The sequence below is a fragment of the Heloderma suspectum genome, chromosome 6 (genome assembly GCF_057233095.1).
Source record: "Heloderma suspectum isolate Gila_16-S chromosome 6, 16-S_ref, whole genome shotgun sequence".
In the NCBI taxonomy this organism is placed as follows: domain Eukaryota; kingdom Metazoa; phylum Chordata; class Lepidosauria; order Squamata; family Helodermatidae; genus Heloderma; species Heloderma suspectum.
The window spans coordinates 126,329,518-126,351,139 of record NC_139463.1 but is presented as its reverse complement, the minus strand read 5'-3'; the positions used below and the strand labels follow the sequence as shown (position 1 = coordinate 126,351,139).

Sequence of the window (21,622 nt, the reverse complement as noted above, 5' to 3'; positions counted from 1 at the left end):
GCAAGCAGAAGGCAAGAAATACAACCCGTTGGTGGCGGCAGCATATTTGTTCATTTAAGGCAGCCTTTGTCAAGCTGTTCCTCGTATTTCCCCAGATGTGTTGGACTGCCACTGCCAGTCCAACACATCTGGAGGGTGCTAGCTTGGTGAAGGCCAATGTAAGGCATGAGCGTGACGTTTCCATCTCAGCAGCAGCTGAAGTCAGATGGGGCAAAGGGCTATGGCAAAAGACAGGGGGGAACCATACCTTCATGGCAGCACGGCAATTTTCAGGCACTCGCTCCTCGTATTTCCCTGTGATAAGTCCACAGGCCAAGGGGGACCAGGTTATGGCTCCGACCCCTAACAGGACAAACAGACGAGGCGGGTGGGTGAGGAGAAAAAAGAAGCTGTCTCCTCGTCCCCCTTTCATCACCCTACACCAGTCTTCTCCAAACTGGTGCCCTCCAGATGTGTTGGGCTACAATGGCCATGCTGGCTGGGGATGATGGGAGCTGTAGTCTAAAAATCTGGAGGGCACCAGGCTAGGGAAACTGCCATATACAGACTGACCAATATATATTACCCCCAGGCCATTCTAGCTCACAGCCCTTCCAGGTTTAGTTTTCATCCTGGTTTTTTGGAAAGCCAGTATGGCATGGCAGTTTAATGGTGAGATGAGTAGGAGCTGCAGGCTGAAATCCCTTGTTCAACTGTGAAACTCATCAGGGGATCTTGGGCCTGTCACTCTCAACTGACTTACCCTCCCTCACAGGGTTGTTGTGACAATAAAATGTTCCCCTGCTGAGGTTTGGCCTGTTCCTGATTGGTTCTGGCTCAGCTTATAAGTGGCATTTTTGTTGTTCTTGTTCAGATGTTAAGTCGTGTCCAATTCTTCGTGACCCCATGGACCATAGCACACCAGGCCTTCCTGTCCTCCGCTCCCTCCCGGAGTGTGCTCAAGTTCATATTCATTGCATCGGTGATGCTATCTAGCCATCTCATCCCTGCCGTCCCCTTCTCCTTTTGCCTTCAGTCTTTCCCAGCATCAGGGTCTTTTCCAGGGAGTTTTCGCGTTTGGTGGCCAAAATATTTGAGCTTCAGCTTCAGGATCTGTCCTTCCAATGAGCACTCAGGGTTGATTTCCTTTAGGATGGACTGATTTGACCTCCTTGCAGTCCAGGGGACTCGTAAGAGTCTTCTCCAGCACCACAGTTCGAAAGCATCAATTCTTCGGCACTCAGCCTTCCTTATAGTCCAGCTCTCACAACCATATGTTGCTACTGGGAAAACCATGATGTCAGGGTGGACACTGAGCCCATAGAATCCCAGAGTAGTTCTGATTCTGAGGAAGAGCAGTCGCTCCTGGGAGAGGAGAGCGCTCCTCTTTCCCAGGGCCCACAGCTGACGGAGATTCCTCCCACCAGCATTCCTAGATTAGAAAGCAGTCCAGGGAGTGATCGAGCACAGATAGCAGACTTGGTGGATGCGCGACACAGACGCAGAGAGCGGCGCCAGATGGAGGGCGCGGAAAGGAGGCGTAGTGCCCGGTTGGCGCGCAAACAAAAGCTGTGCCCAGAGGATCCAAGGGAAAAGGGGAGGGACTGTCCCTAGTCCTTAAGTTCAGGGGTCTGCCAGTAATTCCCTTTCAAATGGGGACCAACTGTTTCAACTTAGGGCATAGGTACTCTGCTGTTCAGATCTAGTTGCTACCTGTAGAGTTGTTAAGTTGTAAAAGAAGAATAAAGCTTTGAAAGGAATCCCTTTGTCTGTGTCTGGACTTGGCTACTGGATTAGACTGAGAGAGGCCTCCAAGGAGCCCTTGACACATAGCTTTGATTATACGAATCTTTGTCGGCAAGGTGATGTCTCTGCTTCTTACTATGCTGTCTAGGTTTGCCATAGCTTTCCTCCCAAGGAGCAAGCGTCTTTCAATTTCATGGCTACAGTCACCGTCTGCGGTGATCTTGGAGCCCAAGAAAGTAAAATCTGTCAATGCTTCCATTTCTTCCCCTTCTATATGCCAGGAAGTGATGGGGCCAGATGCCACGATCTTAGTTTTTTTAATGTTGAGTTTCAAACCAGCTTTTGCATTCTCCACTTTCACCCTCAACAAGAGGCTCTTGAGATCCCCTTTGCTTTCTGCCATTAGGGTGGTATCGTCTGCGTATCTGAGGTGGTTGATAATTCTCCCGGCAATCTTAATTCCGACCTGCGATTCATCCAACCTGGCATTTCTCATGATGTCCTCTGTATATAAGTTAAATAAGCAGGGCGACAATATGCAGCCTTGTCGTACTCCTTTCCCAATTTTGAACCAATCGGTTGTTCCATGTCCGGTTCTTACTGTTGCTTCTTGACCCTCGTACAGGTTTCTCAGGAGACAGGTAAGGTGGTCTGGTACGCCCATCTCTTTAAGAATTTGGCACAGTTTGTTGTGATCCACACAATCAAAGGCTTTAGTGTAGTCAATGAAGCAGACATAGATGTTTTTCTGGAATTCTCTTGCCTTCTCCACAATCCAGCAAATGTTGGCGATTTGATCTCTAGTTCCTCTGCCTCTTCGGAACCCAGCTTTTACTTCTGGTAGTTCTCGGTTCACATGCTGCTGAAGCTTAGCTTGTAGGATTTTGAGCATAACCTTGCTGGCATGTGAAATGAGCACACTTGTACGGTAGTTTGAACACTCTTTGGCATTACCCTTCTTTAGAACTGGAATATAAACTGACCTTTTCCAGTCTTGTGGCCACTGTTGAGTGTTCCAAATTTGTTGGCATATTGAGTGCAGCACTTTAACAGCATCATCTTTTAGGATTTTAAATAGCTCAGCTGGAATACTGTCATCTCCGCTAGCTTTGTTGTTACTAATGCTTCCTAAGGCCCATTTGACTTCACTCTCTAGGATGCCCGGCTCAAGTTCAGTGACCGCACTATCATGGCTATCAGGGACATTAAGATCTTTCCTGTATAGTTCTTCTGTGTATTCTTTCCACCTCTTCTTAATCTCATCTGCTTCTGTTAGGTCCCTGCCTTCTTTGTCCTTTATCATGCCCGTCTTTGCACAAAACGTTCCCTTGATATCTCCGATTTTCTTGAAGAGATCTCTGGTCTTTCCCATTCTATTGTTTTCCTCGATTTCTTTGCATTGTTCATTTAAGAAGGCCTTCTTGTCTCTCCTTGCTATTCTCTGGAACTCTGCATTCAGTTGGATATCTCTTCCCCTTTCTCCCTTGCTTTTCGCTTCCCTTCTTTCCTCAGCTACTTGTAAAGCCTCATCAGACAGCCACTTTGCTTTCTTGCATTTCTTTTTCTTTGGGATGGATTTAGTTGCTGCCTCCTGAACAACGTTACAGACCTCCGTCCATAGCTCCTCAGGCACTCTATCAGGTCTAATCCCAGCCAGATGGGCGATTAATAAATTTAATAATAAATACATTTAATAATAAATAATCTATTCCTCACCTCCACTGTATATTCATAAGGGATATGATTGAGGTCATACCTGAATGGTTTAGTGGTTTTCCCTACGTTCTTCAATTTCAGCCGAAATTTTGCAAGAAGCAGCTCCTGATCTGAGCCACAGTCAGCTCCAGGTCTTGTTTTGACTGACTGTATGGAGCTTCTCCATCTTTGGCTGCAAAGGACATAATCAATCTGATTCCGATATTGACCATCTGATGATGTCCATGTGTAGAGTCGCCTCTTGTGCTGTTGGAAAAGAGTGTTTGCTATGATCAGCATGTTCTCTTGGCAAAACTCTATTAGCCTTTGTCCTGCTTCATTTTGTACACCAAGGCCATGCTGGCCTGTTATCCCAGTGATTTCTTGACTTCCTACTTTAGCATTCCAATCCCCTATGATGAAAAGGACATCTTTTTTTGGTGTTAGTTGTAGAAGATGTTGTAGGTTTTCATAGAACCGATCAACCTCAGCTTCTTCGGCATCAGTGGTTGGGGCATAGACTTGAATTACTGTGATGTTGAATGGTTTGCCTTGGATTCGTACTGAGATCATTCTATTGTTTTTGAGATTGTACCCCAGTAATGCTCTTCCCACCCTTTTGTTGACTATGAGTGCTACTCCATTTCTTCTATGGGATTCTTGCCCACAGTAGTAGATATGATGGTCACCTGAATTAAATTCACCCATGCTTGTCCATTTTAGTTTGCTGATTCCCAAGATGTCGATGTTCAATCTTGCCATCTCATGTTTGACCACCTCCAGCTTACCTTGATTCATTGATCTGACATTCCAGGTTCCTAAACGGTATTGTTCTTTACAGCATCGGACTTTCTTTTCACCACCAGACACATCCACAGCTGAGTGTCCTTTCGGCTTTGGCCTAGCCGCTTCACTCTTTCTGGCACTACTTGGAAATACCCTCTGCTCTTCCCCAGTAGTATATTGGACACCTTCTGACCTGAGGGGCTCATCTTCTGGCATCATATCTCTTAGCCTTGTGATACATTCCATGGGGTTTTCTTGGCAAGAATACTGGAGTGGGTTGCCATTTCCTTCTCCAGTGGACCACATTTTGTCAGAACTCTCCGCCCTGACCTGTCCGTCTTGGGTGGCCCTGCATGGCATAGCTTATGGCTTCACTGAGTTACGCAAGCCCCTTCGCCACAACAAGGCAGTGATCCATGAAGGGGAAGTGGTATTGTAGCATACTCTTATCTGTGACTGAAGCTGGTGTTTTATACCAAAGCATTTCACATTTTAAAACCTATTTTTATATCAATATAAATAAATTTAGACATTTTTAAATCTATAAATTTATAAACTGGATGTGCTACTGGTGGTCATTTGTTTTGTTTTGGAGTGATAATAAAATGGGCAGTGGGGGAGGGAGAGGAAGAGAAAGAGCCTTGTAAAGCCAACCCCTGCTCTGTCGAAGAAGGGCAGCACAGAAGCATAACCATGAATAATAATGATTTCATCTGCCCCACAGGTTTCTCTCCATAGGCTCCCTATATGCCCAAAGCAAAACTCAACTTTGAATCTATGCTTACTGTCTCTTCCACCTTGGGCCACATAGCTCTCAGATGCTATAGCTGAACTGTAGAGTGCTCCGTATCATCCTTCCCCAACCTGGTGCCCACCAGAGGTCTTAGGATTACAACTCCCAAGACATCTGGCGGGCACCAGGTTGGGGAAGGCTGCTTTCTATCTTCTCATCCTCAGCTACCCACATGGGTGGCCCCGATCCCTGGGAGCCGTCCACCTCCACTCGTACCAATCTTGTGGTACAGTTCAGGAAGCTGCGTCTCCACCTTCTCCCGCTGGAACATGTGATATTCCGCTTGTTCGCACACAGGTGGGATGAGGTTGAACTGCCGTGCCACCGAATACGCCTCCTAGTTGAGGGAGGCAAAAAAAAGGAAATCAGGCCAAGGGACATTTCACAGCAGGGGACTCTCCTTGGCGTCAACATGAAGAGGGTTGGGCTGCTGGCTGAGCCACCCCCAACGCAACATTTACCATAATCTCCATTGCGCTCCAGCGAGAAGTGCCCCAGTACATGGCCATGCCCTGGTTGATCACATACGTCATGGCTCGTACGATCTCTGCGGGTGAGAAAGGAACGGTGACAGAGGGAATTGTTGAGATATTTCCCCATCTTCTAGACCCTGGCCTCTCATTTACATATCTGTAGCCCTCCCGTTATCTTGGGAGAAATTGCAAGGGAGAGCAACTGGCAGGCAGAGAGGGCGACATCACTGAGACAAGTGTTCATTTTAACCCCTGAGACTTTCGAATGGGAACTGAGTCCCCACGAAGAGAGACCTCTCGGATGTATTCAAGCGATGGCTCCAAAAACTGCACCATGTACATAAGACCACAATATTATTGCTGTTGCTGTTGTTGTTGTTATGAACAGCAGCAGCCATTCCAGCAGGCTGTATGGGAGGAGATGAGAGGGAGAGCAGGGTCATTCCCCCAAGGCCTGCTGAAAGAATAATCCCCCTTCCCTCCCCATTCTTTTCTTTGTGTGTTGTGCCTTTTTAGATTGTAAGCGTGCAGGAGCAGGGACTGTCTTCTTTAGTCGATTATATCTAAGCTACTCTGGGAGCCTTTTTTGGCTGAGGAGCAGCATAGAACACTACTACTGCTACTAATAATAACAATAAATATTATTTAAATTTATTAAATGGCTTTCTCTAAAAAAGACTCAAGGTGTTTTACAGCAGGGGTTAAAACATAGAAAGAGTTAAAACAATTTAAAACAGATAAAAACAATTAATTTTAAGAATGATCAGTCTTAAGAATGACAGAATCAGAGCTGGAGGAAGCTGGAAGGCCTTCTAGTCAAACCCAGTGGAGGCCGGGGGCTCTGATGTCAGTGGGGCAGTGAATCTGCTCCGGGTTTCCGTCAGAACCAGTCAGAACTCTAAAGAAGCTGTCCAAGGTGTGAAGCTCCTTTAGAGTTCTGACTGAAACCTGGAGCAGATCCACTGCCCCACTGACATCGGAGCCCCCGGCCTCCACTGGTCAAACCCCTTGAATGCAGGAAACCAAGGGGTGAAGCGCCCCCAAGATGGCCGCCCAGCCTCTGCTTGGAGACCTCCGTCAGGGGAGAGCTGCCCTCCTTCCAGGTCACTGGTTCCATTGCTGAAACACGGTGTCTTCCCACTCATCATCATATTTTCAGTATGAAACTTGCTAGTCTAATCCTGGCTAGAAACTTTCACCCTTTTTCCCACTAGAAATAGTGTTCACTTTGTGTTATTTAGGTCTCCTTCATTAAAAGCAAAGAAATGGACCTAGTCAGGACAAAATGACTTTAAAGAAAGCTCTTTTACAAAAGAACTTGATAAAGTGTGAAAATTTAAAGCATCTTGCCTTCCCTCTCCTCCCTCAAATTGCAAAACATGTTCAACTGTGGCTTACATGACTTTAGGAAACACACAGGCATCAGAGTTCATGCATTTATTGGAAACTCAGGACCACCCCACCTGAGCATAGTGGGATTGCAGCTTCTTTTCTGGACTCTACTCCCGTGCCTTTAACTGCTGTGTGACTTGCAGATATTAGTAGGCAAGAATGTTCCTCTCCTGCTGTTTTACTTAGATTTCTGCACACTTCAAGTTGCTGTTAAAGGCATAAGAGCAGCCACACTGGTTTATTCTGGTCAGGTGGCAACACTAAACACACACAAATTTATACAACAGGACACAAAAGTGTGCAAATGCACAGGCTGATGTTCTATGTGGCCCCCACCCCACCCCACCCCGCCCATCGTTGCAGGAGCTATGCTGGGGTCTCTACAGGAAAGAATCTGGGATATTCATGGAGGGATATTTTGCGGGGGGGGGGTAATTTAGGGGGCAAGGACACAATCCTATATTCACTTACCTGGGAGTAAGCCCCACTAAACACAATGGGATTTACTTCTGAGTACACATGTATGGGATTGCACAGTTAATATTGTGGGAGGAGGGCATTATGGGATGGGTAAGGATTTGCAAGGATCTGCTGCATAGGGCCTTTGCAGCGGGAGGGACATTATGGGGTGCAGAAAGGAGTGCTGAGATTCAAGGGGCTGGCGCTCAGCATACCTCTCAAGAGCCAGACTTGGATATATATTTTTGAAGTGTTTGTCTTGCAACAGGCTTTGCTTTTCACTGTGGATTCTTCCTCCTATGACTTCTGGAGGCCACTGCAAGTCCCTAACCTAGCCTTCCCCAACCTGGCACTCCCTAGATGGGTTGGACTACAACTTCCATCACCCCCAGAGGGCACCAGGTTGGGAAAGGCTAGACTAAGCTAAAGTCTTACCAATCTGTGTGTGTATCTCAAACAGACCTCAACATATTCCGTCCCCCAGACAGCTTTATTTGCAAAGTTTGGAACACGGGAAGCTGCCTCAGATGAGGTCCGGGTATTGATCCATCTAGCCCCATTATTATCTATTTGAGACATCCCCAGTGGCTGAGGGCAATGGGAGTTGTAGTCCAACACACTCAGAGGGCACCAGGTCAGGGAAGGCTGGCCTACGTTGATGCAGAGTGTCTCTTAGGTCAACGAAGATCTTTCCCCATCATCTGGGACCCGATCTTTTTGAAATAGAGATACCGGGGACTGAACCTGGGACCTTCTGAGTGCAAAACAAGGGCTCTACCACTCTGCTACAGTCCCCCCAGGAGCTACAGAGCTACATTACTTTGGGGGAAAGAAAAAAAAGTATATTTTTCTGCTGAAAAGCTTTAATCCAGTGTCCCCCAACCTGGTGCCCTCCAGATGTTAAGGACTTGAACTCCCCTCAGCCCCAGCCAGCACGGCCAAGGGTCAAGAATGCTGGGAGTTGCAGACCAACATATCTGGAAGGCACCGGGTTGGGGAAGGCATCCATAACCCCTTCAGACCCCACACCGAATCCCATCCCCTCTAGGCCGTTTTGAACGGCCAAAAAGCAGGCACGATCTAAAGCAGGCACAATCTAAAGATGAGCTGGGTTGCCACCTTTCTTACCAGCAGGACCCCTTTTGCCCATAAGAGCAGCACAGCAGGCAGAAATCCAATAGGTAAATTTCCCTTATGTTAAATCTTCATGCCAGGAAAATCTCCTCCATAAAGCCCTCCATGGAACCCCCCCCCCCACTTCTGGTTCTTCCAAAGAGAACCCCTCTCCACAAAGCAGCGTCAAATAATAATAGTAATAATAAATAATAACGTGAATAACAACTCCTGGCTGTCTCTTGCCCCTCAGTTATAATGGCTTGAGAGGTATGGGTCTCTGGGTCTCTCAGGGACAGGATCTGGAGGGAGGGGCAGCAAATAGGATTGTGGGTTCGGTAGATGGAGGGGGGCAGTCTGCAGTACCTTCCAGCAAGAGCAATCGGAAGTTCGGGTCACACTCTGCAGGAGGGGAAGGAGAGAACCAGTGAGTCAAGGTGGGAATTTGGGGGAAGAGCGTTGGACTTCAGATTTGGGGTGATTGAAATCTGACCGCAGACCCCCCCTTAGGCAAGTCATGCCCTCCCTCGGCCTCGGTCCCCCACCCCACTCCTGGAACCTGAAAAATGGGGTTAACAGCAGCCTTCCTCAACGGATTGTGGTTGCTGTGAGGGCAAATGCTACAATAAAAAGCTTTGTGCAGATAAAGCATGGCAGATACATAGGAGACAGTGAGGGTAATGGAAGAGGAGGGGGAGGCCCTGAACTGTGGTAGGGGGGCGCTAAAGGGTTTATTTTTGTCAAGCAGAGCAAGAGGGCTACAGGTAATGGGACATTTGCTAAAAAGACTATGGGGGAGGGGAGAGGGTTGGCTTCTCCCAAAGCTGCTAGGGAGAAGTTGCCGGGGGCGGGGGCAGCAGTGGCTTGTCCTGAGCCCACTGATGCTTGTGTGGGGGTGCAGAGTGGGGGGCTGGAAGGAGTAACTCACCTTCCATGGGGCTGTTGGCATCCATCCGGTTAGCAAACACGATGTCGACATACTCCAGCTGCAGCCGCTGCAGGGATCCCTTTAGCCCTAAAAGGAAAAAAGAAAAACGGGAGCGGAGGAGAAAGGATTATTATGAGCAGCTGCGCAAGTTCGGCAAAGCACAGAGGTGTATTGGTGCCCTCCAGATGTGGTGCGCTGCAAGTCCCATAATCCCCAGCCAGCTTAGAGGGAGCGCCACCGCCACCCACCACCCAGTGAAGCCTTTCCAGATCTCAAGCTCACCAACCATTCCCCGTCATCTGTAACCTCCTCTGCTCACAGGACCCTCTAGAAACCTGACCCTCCAGATCCTCACCTCCCATTTCCCCCAAACCTCAGCCACCCCAAAGAGGGGTGTTGCCAGGCCTGGGCCCCAATCCCAGATCTATTCCACAGAGCCCTGGGCATCCGTTGGTGCCAACTGAAGTGTTTTCCCCTCAACATGAAGCACAATCCTATGCATGCTTAGACAGAAAAAAGACCCCCAACTCCCAGCATGCCCCAGGCAGCCATGTGCCTTTAATTGCTATGCAGTTTTCAAGGGGGATTGCAGCTGGGAAGAGAAGGGTTAACTCTTCCTTCCCCACCCGCTGCTATGTCCCCCATCCCCAACGTCTTTCCCTGAGTGGCAATGAAGCTCAGAAAGCCCTTTCCCCATCGGTTTGGGGTGATTGGGGGCAGGGTGCAAAGGAATTGAAGAATTTACTTTATTTGGATGTGAAATTAACTGGCTGGCTGAAACCCAGAGCGGATTCCCCGCCCCACTGACATCGGAGCCACCAGCCTCCACTGGTGCTTACCTTCAATTATGTGTTTCCGGGATAAGCCTCTCTCGGTCTCAGCCCTTTGAAGAAAAAGGAAGAAGAGAAACAGGGGCATTATGAGGCTGGGACATTTCCACCTCCCGTCCTCCCGTGACTCCCCCATCCTGCAGGGAAACATTCCGGCACCATGTGTCTGGAAAAAACATTTCAATTGGATTTCTGAAGTTCCATGCGCTCTCTAACTCCCCCGCAATGGGTGATCACTGAACCCCAAAATAGGGCTGAGTCATAAGAACATCAGAAGAGCCCTGCTGGATGAGACCCTACAGGTCCACCTCGCCCTGCAATAGCCCCTCTGTTCTTGTCCCCAGCATTTGATATTGCGAGGCAGACTATATCTAAACATCGAGCGCTCCCTTAGCTAACTCCTAAACTGCCATGAAATCACTGTAATAACAGGTGGCATATAATTAAAAAAGAACAAATAAAGAAGATAATTAAATCATGTTTCATAGCCACAGATACACCTATTCCCCTCCCAATGGCTTAATCCCCATTTAAAGCCACCTGAGCCACAGGATGGTCATTGCGACAACGTGTGGCAGTGAATTCCATAAATCAATTCATTATTTGTGTGATGGTCAGCCTTTTCTTCTGTCTGTGTACTGCTGCATCCAAACAAGCTCACAAAACGGGTTGCACATTCTAGCTGGAGGTACTGGGGGGGAGGGGCGTGATCGGACCAGGCCTGTTCTGAAATCTGTTTCCAAACTCTGGGGCTCAGCACTTGAAAGTGCAATGTCATAATCAGAGACAAGAGTACCCCTGTTCCCATGCAGACGGCATTCTCCTCGCCACCCACTACTAACAAACTAAGTCTCCATGCAGCTTGGGTTAAAGGAACAGGCCAGCGCCGCGCCGCCTGCCTTCTCAGGAAGTCACCGATTGCCTTCCGCGCACCCCCACCTCCCAACATGCACAGTCCAACACACACACACACACACACACACACACACACACCCTCTCAAGGAGGCTCCTCCCTTTGCCTCCCCATCAATTCCCTGGTCCTCGGAATACTTACTGGCCTCCCCAATAAATTTTTGTGGTCACAACGTAGCTGGAACGCCTGAGGAGCAGAGGCAGAGGAGAGATTAGCATGGAAAGTCATGTGGCGGAAGAAGATTTAGGCCAGGCATCCCCTACCAAATCTGGAAGAAGGGCACAAAGCTAGGGAGTCGACACAGGGATCTGTGTGTGTCGGGTGGTCGTTACCTCCATCCTTTGCTCTTCAGAATATTCCCCAAGGTTTTTTCTGCTCTGAAGAATAAAAACAAGAAATAATTTTTTAAAAAGAAGTCAACTCTGATTGATTCATTAGCGACTACTCAGATCAAGGCTTTTAATTTCTACTCCAATCAATTGTGGGCCTCTGAACAAGAAAACGTCAAATGGGATGAAAACCACGACTGAAAAATAGCTTTCAACATGTACCTGAAACTAGCAGATGGTTTTTGCCTTGCAGGGTGCAAGGATGTTGCTTTCTCTTCTAGCAATAAAGACCACAAGCAACTGAAAGGGGACAGCGTTCAGTTGCAATCAGCGTCAAACATAGCTTTTTGACCTGGCTCTCAATACTGATGGGCCTTGATCTTGTTTGATTTTACTGCCGTTTTCACTCTTCTGTGTTTTACTGGGAGAACATTTCAGTCCCCCGGACGCTCTGCTGCTGACCTGAAAAGTTACCATTCTCCAACAGAAGAACTTGAGAGGCTGGCACCTGTGTGAAATTGCTGACTGAGAATGTACCTGCAAGTTTGATTCTATTTGTTTAGGACTCAATTGAGAGCAAGGTTTTCTCTCCTACGACAGGTATTGAATTAGCACAGCAAAGCTAGGAAGCTAATTGTCACCAGCTTCTGGTGTTACTGAATGATCACTGTGTTTATCTTGTATATATCTGAGCTTTGCATAGAAATGGCACATTTCTCACATTTCCTGACTATTTGGCCCCACTGTTTAGATCCCACCCTCTGCCTCCGATACCTGTATACATCTGCCAAGTGAGGATAACACATTATGCATCTGATGAAGCAGCCTCTGTTCCACACAAGCTGATCCCACAATAAATCTGCTCATCTTTAAGGTGCCACAAGACTCTTTGTTTTTGCTGCAACAGACAAACACTGCTACTGCCCTGGAACTGTTATATGAAATAACTCTACATTTCAGTTTCGATGAAGGTGACATACAGTCCCCGCAGCAATTATAATATTTTTCACAACTCCTTGCAGTCATCTCTGGGCACCCTAGGGAGGGCTCTCGGTCACAGTTTTAGAACAGTAATCACACCATATTCCTGATCTATTGAAGCTCTATATTTAGCATGCTCACAGATATGTACATTAGCCAGCCCTGGTGCAGGGAGAAGCCATCCCTTCTTGCAGATGAGCTCTCTCTGCATCATCTGTCCAAGTTCCCTCACTCACCCGGTCACCTCACATCACGCTGTGACAGATTGCATCTCAATTTTCTTTCCCCTCCACCTTCCTTCAGACCCAACAAGCCCCCAAATCTGGCCTGACAGAATCATGTCATGGGGTTTTAATTACTGCATTCTGAAGAGGCCTGAGACAGGCTCTTCGCCTCGAAAGTGGCTGGCGGGCAGATGTAACACGGGGCAGCGGGAACCGAGAGTGTTAGAATCAGGAGAGAAGAAAATAATGGAGAGAGAAGAAGATTTCAGAGCCAGGAAAGGACTCCTGGGGTATATTATCCCCATCCAGGGCTCAAAACCCAGAACAGATCACACAGAGTAGCAAAGATGAGAGAGCCTTTGTGCATGAGAAACGTGTCTTGCCTTCACTGCGGAGCACCTGCAGATATCCAAGACAGGCAGGGTGGGCAGGTCACATTGTTTGGTTCCCAGGCAGAGTGGAGCTTCACAGTATAAGAACATGAGGGGCCCTAAAGCTGGATCAGACCCAGGGTCCATCTAGTCCTGCATTTTGTTCACACGGTGGCCAACCAGCTGCCCACAGGAAACCCACAAGCAGGACAGGAGTGCTTCAGGACGCTCCTGCCCATGTTCCCCAGCAACTAGTGTACACAGGCATACTGCCTCTGATCTTGGAGGCAGCACATAGCCATCAGGGCTAGTAGCCATTGATAGCCTTCTCTTCCTCCAGGAATTTGTCTAACCCCCTTTTAAAGCCATCCAAATTGGTGGCCATCACTACATATTGCAGTAGCAAATTCTATAGTCTGACTTTGCGCTATGTCCTTCCTTTATCTGTCCTGAATCTCCCACCGTTTAGCTTCATGGGATGGCCCTGGTATTAGGAGAGAGGGAGAAAAATGTCTCCCTATCCACTTTCTCCACATCAGGTATCACTTTGTAGATCTCTATCATGTCTCCCCTTACCCTCTTTTTTTCCAAGCCAAACAATCCCAGCTATTGTAACCTTCTCATAGGGGAGATGCTCCAGCCTTTATCATTTTAATTGCCCCTTTCTACACTTTTTCCAGCTCCACAATACCCTTTTTAGGTACAGTGACCAGAAGTGTACACAACATTCCAAGTGTGGTCGCACCATAGACTTGTATAGGGGCAGTATGATGTTGGCAGTTTTATTCTCAGTCCCTTTTCTAGTTATGCCTACCACGGAGTTTGCCTTTTTCACAGCGGCCGCATATTGGGTTGACATTTTCATCAAGCTGTCCACCACAACCCCCAGCTCTCTTTCCTGGTCAGTCACCACCAGCTTGGGTCTCATCAAGTTATACGTGAAGTTTCTGCCAACACCTCTTGGTAGAAATCAACAACTGACAAGGGTGGATTGGTGGGCCAGGCGTAACACAGGGGTAAGGGGAGAGCCAGGGCCTGCGGGAGAAACCACCACCACCACCACCGGGGAAGAGGCGTGCTTGCCGCCACTGGGCCTGCTGCTGCTGCCGCCACTGCCACCACCACCAGGCCTTCCCTGTGGACTTCTGCCTCGCAGACCGCCAGTCCCTGCAGGACCAGGCCCCCAGGTACCGAGCCAGCTGTGCTGCTCCACCTGCCCCTCCCTGGAGGGGCTACATAAGCTGGCTGGCTGAGGTAGCCTGGGAGAGCCCGGGCCTGCAGGAGAAGCCACCACCACCACCACCACCACCACCACCACCACCGGGGAAGAGGCATGCTTGCTGCTGCTGGGCCTGCTGCTGCTGCCGCTGCCGCCAGACCTTCCCAGCGGACTTCTGCCTGGCATTATTTTTAAGGGGATTTTTTAGTTGTTGTTGTTGTTTAATTTCTGGGGGATTCCGTTGTGTTTTTAGGGGTGGGTAGCCTCCCTGATAGGTGGGAGTGAGGGGGCATGTCCACCTGATGGAGGCAGTGGGGGGAGCATTGGGGGCCAGAACATACCGAGGCTGGGCAGCAGGCGCTGGCGGAGTGCTAGGGGCAGGCCATGCCAGGTAAGGCGAACAAGGGAGAGATGTGTAGTATCTGTCCCCTGCTCCGGGCCTGTCCAGAGCCAAAGGATGGCTGGGGAGGCGTGACCCCATCTTCTGGCCTTCGTTTGCTGCTCTGCAATGCCAGGTATGTTACCCAGAAAACCTCCCTCATCCATGACATGATCCTGGATGAGGGCGCAGACCTGGCATGTATTACGGAGACCTGGCTGGCCGAGGCTGCTGCTCCAACCCTTGCAGCCATGTGTCCAGCTGGATTTTCGTATGCACAGCAGCCGAGGGCTGGGGATCGGGGAGGGGGAGTGGCTGTTATCCAGCGAGAGTCCTTGGTCTTCACCAGACCCCCTCTCCGGGAGACCAAGGTTGCTGAGTGCATGTACTGGAGGTTGGGCCCGAAGGGCAGTCTGGGGATTCTGCTCGTGTACTGTCCACCCCGCTGCACGACTGACTCCCTGGCCGAGGTGCTTGAGGTGGTCTCTGATGTGCGTGTACAGTCCCCTAACTTACTGGTGTTGGGGGACTTCAACGTACATTCGGAGGCCATCCTCACAGGAGCACCTCGGGACTTCATGGAGACCATGGCCTCCTGGGAGCTGCACCATATTCTAACTGGGCCCACCCATGTAGCCGGTCATGCGCTAGACCTTGTGTTTGTTTCTGGAGAAGCGGGGAGTGATCTGGAAGTCGGGGGTATATCCACCACCCCCTTGTCATGGTCAGATCACTATCTGGTGACGCTGGACTTCTCGGTTCCACAACCCCTCCGCAGGGGTGGAGGACCCATTAAAATGGTCCGCCCCAGGCGTCTTATGGATCCAAATGGATTCCTGAACGCGCTTGGGGATTCTCTGGGGCATGCCAATGGCCACTCGGTCGAGACCCTGGTGGGTGGCTGGAATGCCGCAATTACTGGGGCATTAGATCAGGTGGCTCCGAAACGCCCTCTCCCCCTGAACAGGGCTCGGACTGCACCATGGTTCAATCCGCGGTTACGAGCTCTGAAGCAGGAGGTGAGACAGCTAGAGTGCTGGTGGCGGAAGTCTCGCTCCAAAGACGATCAGACACAGGCTAGAGCTGTATCTTCAGCCTATCACATGGCGGGGAAGGCAGCAAAAAAGGAATATTATGCTGCCTCCATCGCGTCTGCAGAGTGCTGTCCCAGGAGGCTGTTCCAAGTGGTCCGGAGCCTGGTCGGTCCTGTGGCTCCGGAACCACTGGAGCATTCTAAGGCCTCCTGTGAGGCTTTGGCAAGGCACTTTGCAGATAAAATTGATCAGATTAGGTGTGTTACTCTGCACACTGTGGATACAGTTAGTGAGCAAGAGGCGGCCTGTGGCAAACCGGTTTTGTGGGATCGGTTCCAGCTTCTTCCTCCTGAGGAAGTGGACAAGGTGCTTTCATCTGTAAGGCCGACCACCTGCTTGCTTGATCCTTGCCCATCTTGGCTCATTATGAGCTGCAGAGAGAGACTGGGTGAGGGGATCAAGGCGGTGGTGAACGCCTCCCTTGAGGAGGGAGTGATGCCATCAGCCCTCAAGGAGGCAGTGATAAGACCGCTCTTAAAGAAGCCCTCCTTGGATCCTCAAGTTCTGAACAACTTTCGCCCAGTCTCAAATCTGCCATTTTGGGGCAAGGTGATTGAGCGGGTGGTGGCGGTGCAGTTGAAGGCACACTTGGAAGAAACTGATTATCTAGACCCATTTCAATCGGGCTTTAGGCCTGGGCATGGGACAGAAATGGCCTTGGTCACCTTGGTGGATGATATGAGGAGGGCTCTAGATAGGGGTGAATGCTCCTTCCTTGTTCTCCTCGACCTCTCAGCGGCTTTTGATACCGTTGACCACGGTATCCTCCTGGACCGCCTGGAGGGGTTGGGCACTGGAGACACTGTATTGCGGTGGTTCCAGTCCTTCCTCTCCGGCAGGTACCAGACGGTAGCACTGGGAGAGGAGGTTTCGGACCCGTGGCCACTTACTTGTGGGGTGCCACAGGGTTCCATCCTCTCCCCGATGCTATTTAACATCTATGTGAAGCCGCTGGGGGCTATCATCAGGAGGTTTGGGGTGCAGTGTCATCAATATGCGGATGACACGCAGCTCTACCTCTCATTCAAATCTTCACCAAGGTTGGCCGTAGAATCCCTGTCCAAATGTCTGGAGACGGTGAGTGGCTGGATGGGGAGGAATAAGCTGAACCCTGACAAGACCGAGGTACTTTTGGTGGGAGACAAGAGGAGGCTGGGGGATGTTGACCTGGTGTTGAATGGGGTACGGCTACCCTTGAAAGACCAGGTCCGCAGCCTGGGGGTCATTTTGGACTCCCAGCTGTCCATGGAGTCTCAGGTGTCAGCTGTGAGCCGGACAGCGCTGTATCAACTCCATCTGATACGGCAGCTGCGCCCCTTCCTTCCCAACCATCTGCTCCCATCGGTAGTACATGCCCTGGTCTCCTCTCGTTTAGACTACTGTAATGCGCTCTATGTGGGGTTACCCTTGAAGACGGTTCGGAAGCTGCAGCTGGTGCAGAACGCAGCGGCTCGCCTGATTAAAGGCAGCCGCCGGTGAGATCACATCACTCCAGTGCTGAAGGAGTTGCACTGGTTACCAGTTGTTTTCCGGGCCAAATTCAAGGTGTTGGTTTTGACCTTTAAAACCCTATATGGTTCCGGCCCAGCCTATCTTAAGGAGCGCCTCCAGCAACACCAGACAGGCCGCTTAACAAGATCGGCCTCGGATGGCCTTCTCTCTGTCCCATCAGCCAGGACAGCTAGACTGGTGGGGACGAGGGAGAGAGCCTTTTCTGTGGTGGCCCCCACTCTGTGGAACTCCCTCCCTAGGGAACTCCGTCATGCCCCCTCTTTAATGAGCTTCCGTCGTGCATTAAAAACGTGGTTGTTCAGGCAGGCATTTGGGGTGGGTTAGGGTATTTTAGAAAATGTTTTTATGGTAGAATTTTGTTTTAAACTGTTTTATTGTGTGTTGTACATCGCCCAGAGTGGCTGGGTGACCAGCCAGATGGGCGATTGATAAATTTAATAATAAATAAATAAACCCCTCTGAACTTGAGGGCCGAATTCAAGTTCAGAGAAGCTCTCAGGGGCCACAGTCCAGTGGAGGGCAGGACCACAGGCAAAAGGGGTGGGGCCAAAACTACAAAACACATGAACATGTTTTCGTGTAAAGCTCTAAAGGAGGGAAAAAATTGCGCAAAAGCCGTAAAGTCACCAAACTATCAGTGGTTGGGGGAAAGGGGGGGGGCAGGAGAAGGTGATGTGGCCTTCTGGGGAATCCCAGATTTGGCCCCCGGCCTGAGGTGCCCCCCCCCCCAGTGTACCAGGAGAGCAGGGGGAAGGGGAAGTCTCCTGCATAAGCCAGAGAGACCCATACTCTTGTACCCCATGTCATTCAGCCCAGAAGAAATGTGACCGGTGTCTAGGGTTGCCAGCTGCACAGCAGGCAGAAATTCAAAAGGTGCAGTCCCCATCAGCACAGAGATGCAGTGAGGAGAGAAGCTCCACCTGTTGAATTTCTCCTCATCATGGGCCTAGGCAGCAGCCATCCTTCAAGTTCTCTCTGGGGTCCTGCATCCTTTTCTCAGAAGTGAATTGAGGGTGTAATGGCCAGACATACTTGCCAGAAGCGTAGACCTCGGCCGTGTCGAAGAGGTTGACCCCATTCTCGTAAGCGATGGTGAGCACGTTCTCTGCCATCTGTAAATACAAAAAGAGAGATGGAGAGGGTCACGCGATGGGGAAGTTGCCACAAACATCTCCAATAGGGTTGCTCCCCCCCCCCTTTTAAGTTGCCCTCTGGCTGTAATATTTATTTATTTATTTATTTATTTATTTATTTATTTTCTATATTGCCCAATAGCCGAAGCTCTCTGGGCGGTTCACAAAAATTAAAACCACAGAGTGCAGCATAAAACAATGTAAAATATGAAAGCTTAAAACCACAATATAACAGTACAACCAGAATAAAACATAGCAGCAATGCAGAGAGCTAAAATACAGATTTAAAACACCAGAGCTAAAAGATTAGGAAGCTAAAATGCTAAAATATTGGGAGAATAGAAAGGTCTTCATCTGGGGCCGGAAGGAGAACAATGTAATACAGCTATTTTGGACTTCAACTCCCATCAGCCCCAGCCAGCATGGGCAGTGGTCAGGAATACTGGGAGTCGTAGCCCAAAACATCCAGAGGGCACCAGGTTGGGGAAGGCTAGTCTATAATGAAAAAGAAAAGCCTCCATTAGCAATCCTTCCAACCTGTACTGGCAACATTTATTATGATTACATTTATATCCCATTTTTTTCCTCTTGCAACTTCTCAAGGTGGCTTGCATGGTGGTCCTCCTCTGCATTTTATCCTCCCAACAACCCTGCGAGGTAGGTGAGGCTGAGTGTCAGTAACTGGCCCAGAGTCACCCAGTGTGAGTCATAGCCAAGTGGGGACCAGAACCCAGGTCTTCCCAGTCTGTCTGGCACTCTGACCACTATGCCACACTGGCTCTCTCATTCACTCATGGCATGGCACACTCCATGCAGTTTTTTTAAAAAGAACAGAAAAACAATTGTTAATGTCATGAAGAGAACTTTAAGGCCCCGTTTAGCCCCTGGGGCAGATTGAAACTGCTTGAGTGGGCTGTGGTACCCTCTCAAAGCATGCCAGGAGGGGGGACTAGGGAGCTCAAAAATTGCCTCAGCCCCCACTACCCGCATTCTAGGGGGCAAGATTGGTGGGGAGTGGGGTGGAGAGTCCGGGCAGGGATGCTGAGGCAAAGTCTGAAGAGCAGACAAGGCCTGACCGAGGAGGGGAGAACAGCGATGGCTGCCACTTACCTCATCGGAGATCTGGGACCCAAAAGTCACCCAGGTACCTGCAGGGGGGAAATCAAGACCCTGAGACGGGGCCACAGCGATGTGCTCAATTAGGCCGCACTCCCTGCGCTGCCCAGACGCCACTGTGATGGGCTCTGTCCCAACTGGCGGAGCCACAGAGGGCATAATCTGAAGTGGAGCGCTCACAGGCCCAACAGGTGGGTTGGAAAAGAGCAGACCTGAGCACATACAAAGTGTTCTTCCTGCATTACGGCAATAAGATGAACCCCCCTTGCCAGGTCTTCCTCCCCCTCACCCCAATTGCCTTTCTCCTGGAGACTCACCAAGGCCGAGACATGAAACACGGAGCCCTGATTTGCCAAGGTTCCTGCAGGGGGAGAAAAAGCAAAAGGTGGCACTTGGGCAAAATTCGGAGTTCAGCGTTTGGCATTTCAGAGTCCCTTGGAATCGTACAACCACGAGGACGTCAGTGGCACAACTGTTTAAGTTTGAGATTTCATCTAACTGCATGCTACTGAGTATGACAAACAAAGGCTGTACAATTTACACCTAACAGACAATCCAGCAAGGGTGTCGAACCTCTTTCCGCCTGAAGGCCAAATTCCATCTTGGGGAAGCTCTCGGGGGCCGCATTCCTGTGGTGGGGGGGGAGGCAAAAGGGGTGGGCCCCCAAAATATCAGCTTATTTTAGTGAAAGCTCTTGCTGCCCGTTAACAAAGCCTTAGGAGAGGCATTTCAGCCTTTTAGAATGGGGAAAAGCTGAACCAAAGCCAGGAAACCACCAGATGATCAGACGTCGGGGTGGGGGGAGAGGGGGGTGGCCTTCTGGAGAACCCCGGAGTGCTGGATTGGGATCTCCACCACTCCACAAAGGAAAATGGCTTCATTTAATTTTACATTAAGGAAACACGAGGTGTGGCATTGAGGAAACTGAACAACGGAGAGCTTTTCCGAGGACCCCACAGCATATATTTTCCCACAACCAGGGGCACTTTTTTTGTCTGAGCCGGCGTGCTCGTGCCACTGGTGAGCCTGCACTGAAAAAGCAGAGTAAATCAACACTTTGACCGCAGCAACTCAGTATGAAAGGGTGGTTAAATGCGGTAACATTGTCTGGATTAACTGCTATCACATATGCAACATCAAACATGTTTGGGGGAATTAATCCCTCTTAACTGGTTCAGTGGGCCTTATGCGTCTCAGCTGAATGTCCCAGGAAGTACGCAGAGCCAGGACTCCTGGGTCCTCTCATGAACACTCGCTCTTCCCAAGTAACTGGAGCACCCTCAGAGGTGTCCGTCTCCCCCCTTGTGCCTCACTTTCCCCCCTCTGGGTCCTTAGCGCTGCCATCCGCCCAGTGCAACTCTTGCAGTTTCATTAGCGAGCGGAGCCACTGCTGTGAGCAGTCTCAGAGATAAAAATAGATGGGAGGCAGAGCTCGGGGCTTTGAAACAGGGTCACTGCCGCTGATGGCTGGAATTTCTGCTGCTGGGATAATGGGGTGGGGGGGATGGGGGGGCTTCAGAGAAAAGCAGAGTGGGGGGAATGGGAGTGTGGAGAAAGAAGGATGAGGATGGGTTTTTTTAAACAGCCGTCTTTCAGCAGCCACTGCGGGTGGTTCTGAGATGGAGCTGGTGGGGGGTGGGGGCTTATACAAAGACCTGTCATCAGTTCCTTGCTCAAATATTGGTACCAGTGGAAAATGCGAGCTTCGGAACACCAGTGCTCCATCCTGGAACACGTGAACGAATTATAATGGTGGTGCCACTGAGCATGTGCAAAGTGCATTTCGTCACCACTGAGCAACCCATCGCACGCTTCGTTGCCACATATTAAGGAATGGGAAAGGGAAGAGTTTCTGCAGCGTCACTCATGCTTTAAATGAAATACAACTAAACCCACCAAGCCTCAGTCTTCCCACAAAACTGGACTTCAGAATCCTGGTTCCTTTCCGTCTCCTTCCTTAGCTTTTCTCTCCCCACTGCCCAACTGACCTCTCAGGGCAAAATTACTGGACCAAATATCAGATTAGGACTGCAAAGACACAGGTCCAAAACTTTACTCAGCCAGGAAGCATTCACTGGGTGAACTTGGGCGAGTCACTCCTGTCTCAATATAATCTACCTCACAGATTTGTTGTGAAGATAAAACTGGGGTGGGTGG

At 49.8% G+C, this 21,622-nt stretch overlaps 1 protein-coding gene across 1 annotated transcript in view; it reads right to left on the bottom strand.

Annotated features, from left to right (window-relative positions):
* KCNAB3 (potassium voltage-gated channel subfamily A regulatory beta subunit 3) overlaps positions 1 to 21,622 on the bottom strand; it is a 50,486-nt gene that overhangs the window by 10,494 nt on the left and 18,370 nt on the right. The window contains exons 2-11 of the mRNA XM_084806672.1: positions 19,783 to 19,826; positions 19,460 to 19,497; positions 18,249 to 18,328; positions 11,440 to 11,484; positions 11,249 to 11,293; positions 10,204 to 10,247; positions 9,365 to 9,451; positions 5,461 to 5,546; positions 5,216 to 5,336; positions 248 to 342 (exon numbers count right to left, since the gene is read on the bottom strand). Of these exons, the coding sequence (XP_084662798.1) occupies positions 248 to 342; positions 5,216 to 5,336; positions 5,461 to 5,546; positions 9,365 to 9,451; positions 10,204 to 10,247; positions 11,249 to 11,293; positions 11,440 to 11,484; positions 18,249 to 18,328; positions 19,460 to 19,497; positions 19,783 to 19,826 (685 nt within the window). The remainder of the gene's footprint in view (positions 1 to 247; positions 343 to 5,215; positions 5,337 to 5,460; positions 5,547 to 9,364; positions 9,452 to 10,203; positions 10,248 to 11,248; positions 11,294 to 11,439; positions 11,485 to 18,248; positions 18,329 to 19,459; positions 19,498 to 19,782; positions 19,827 to 21,622) is intronic.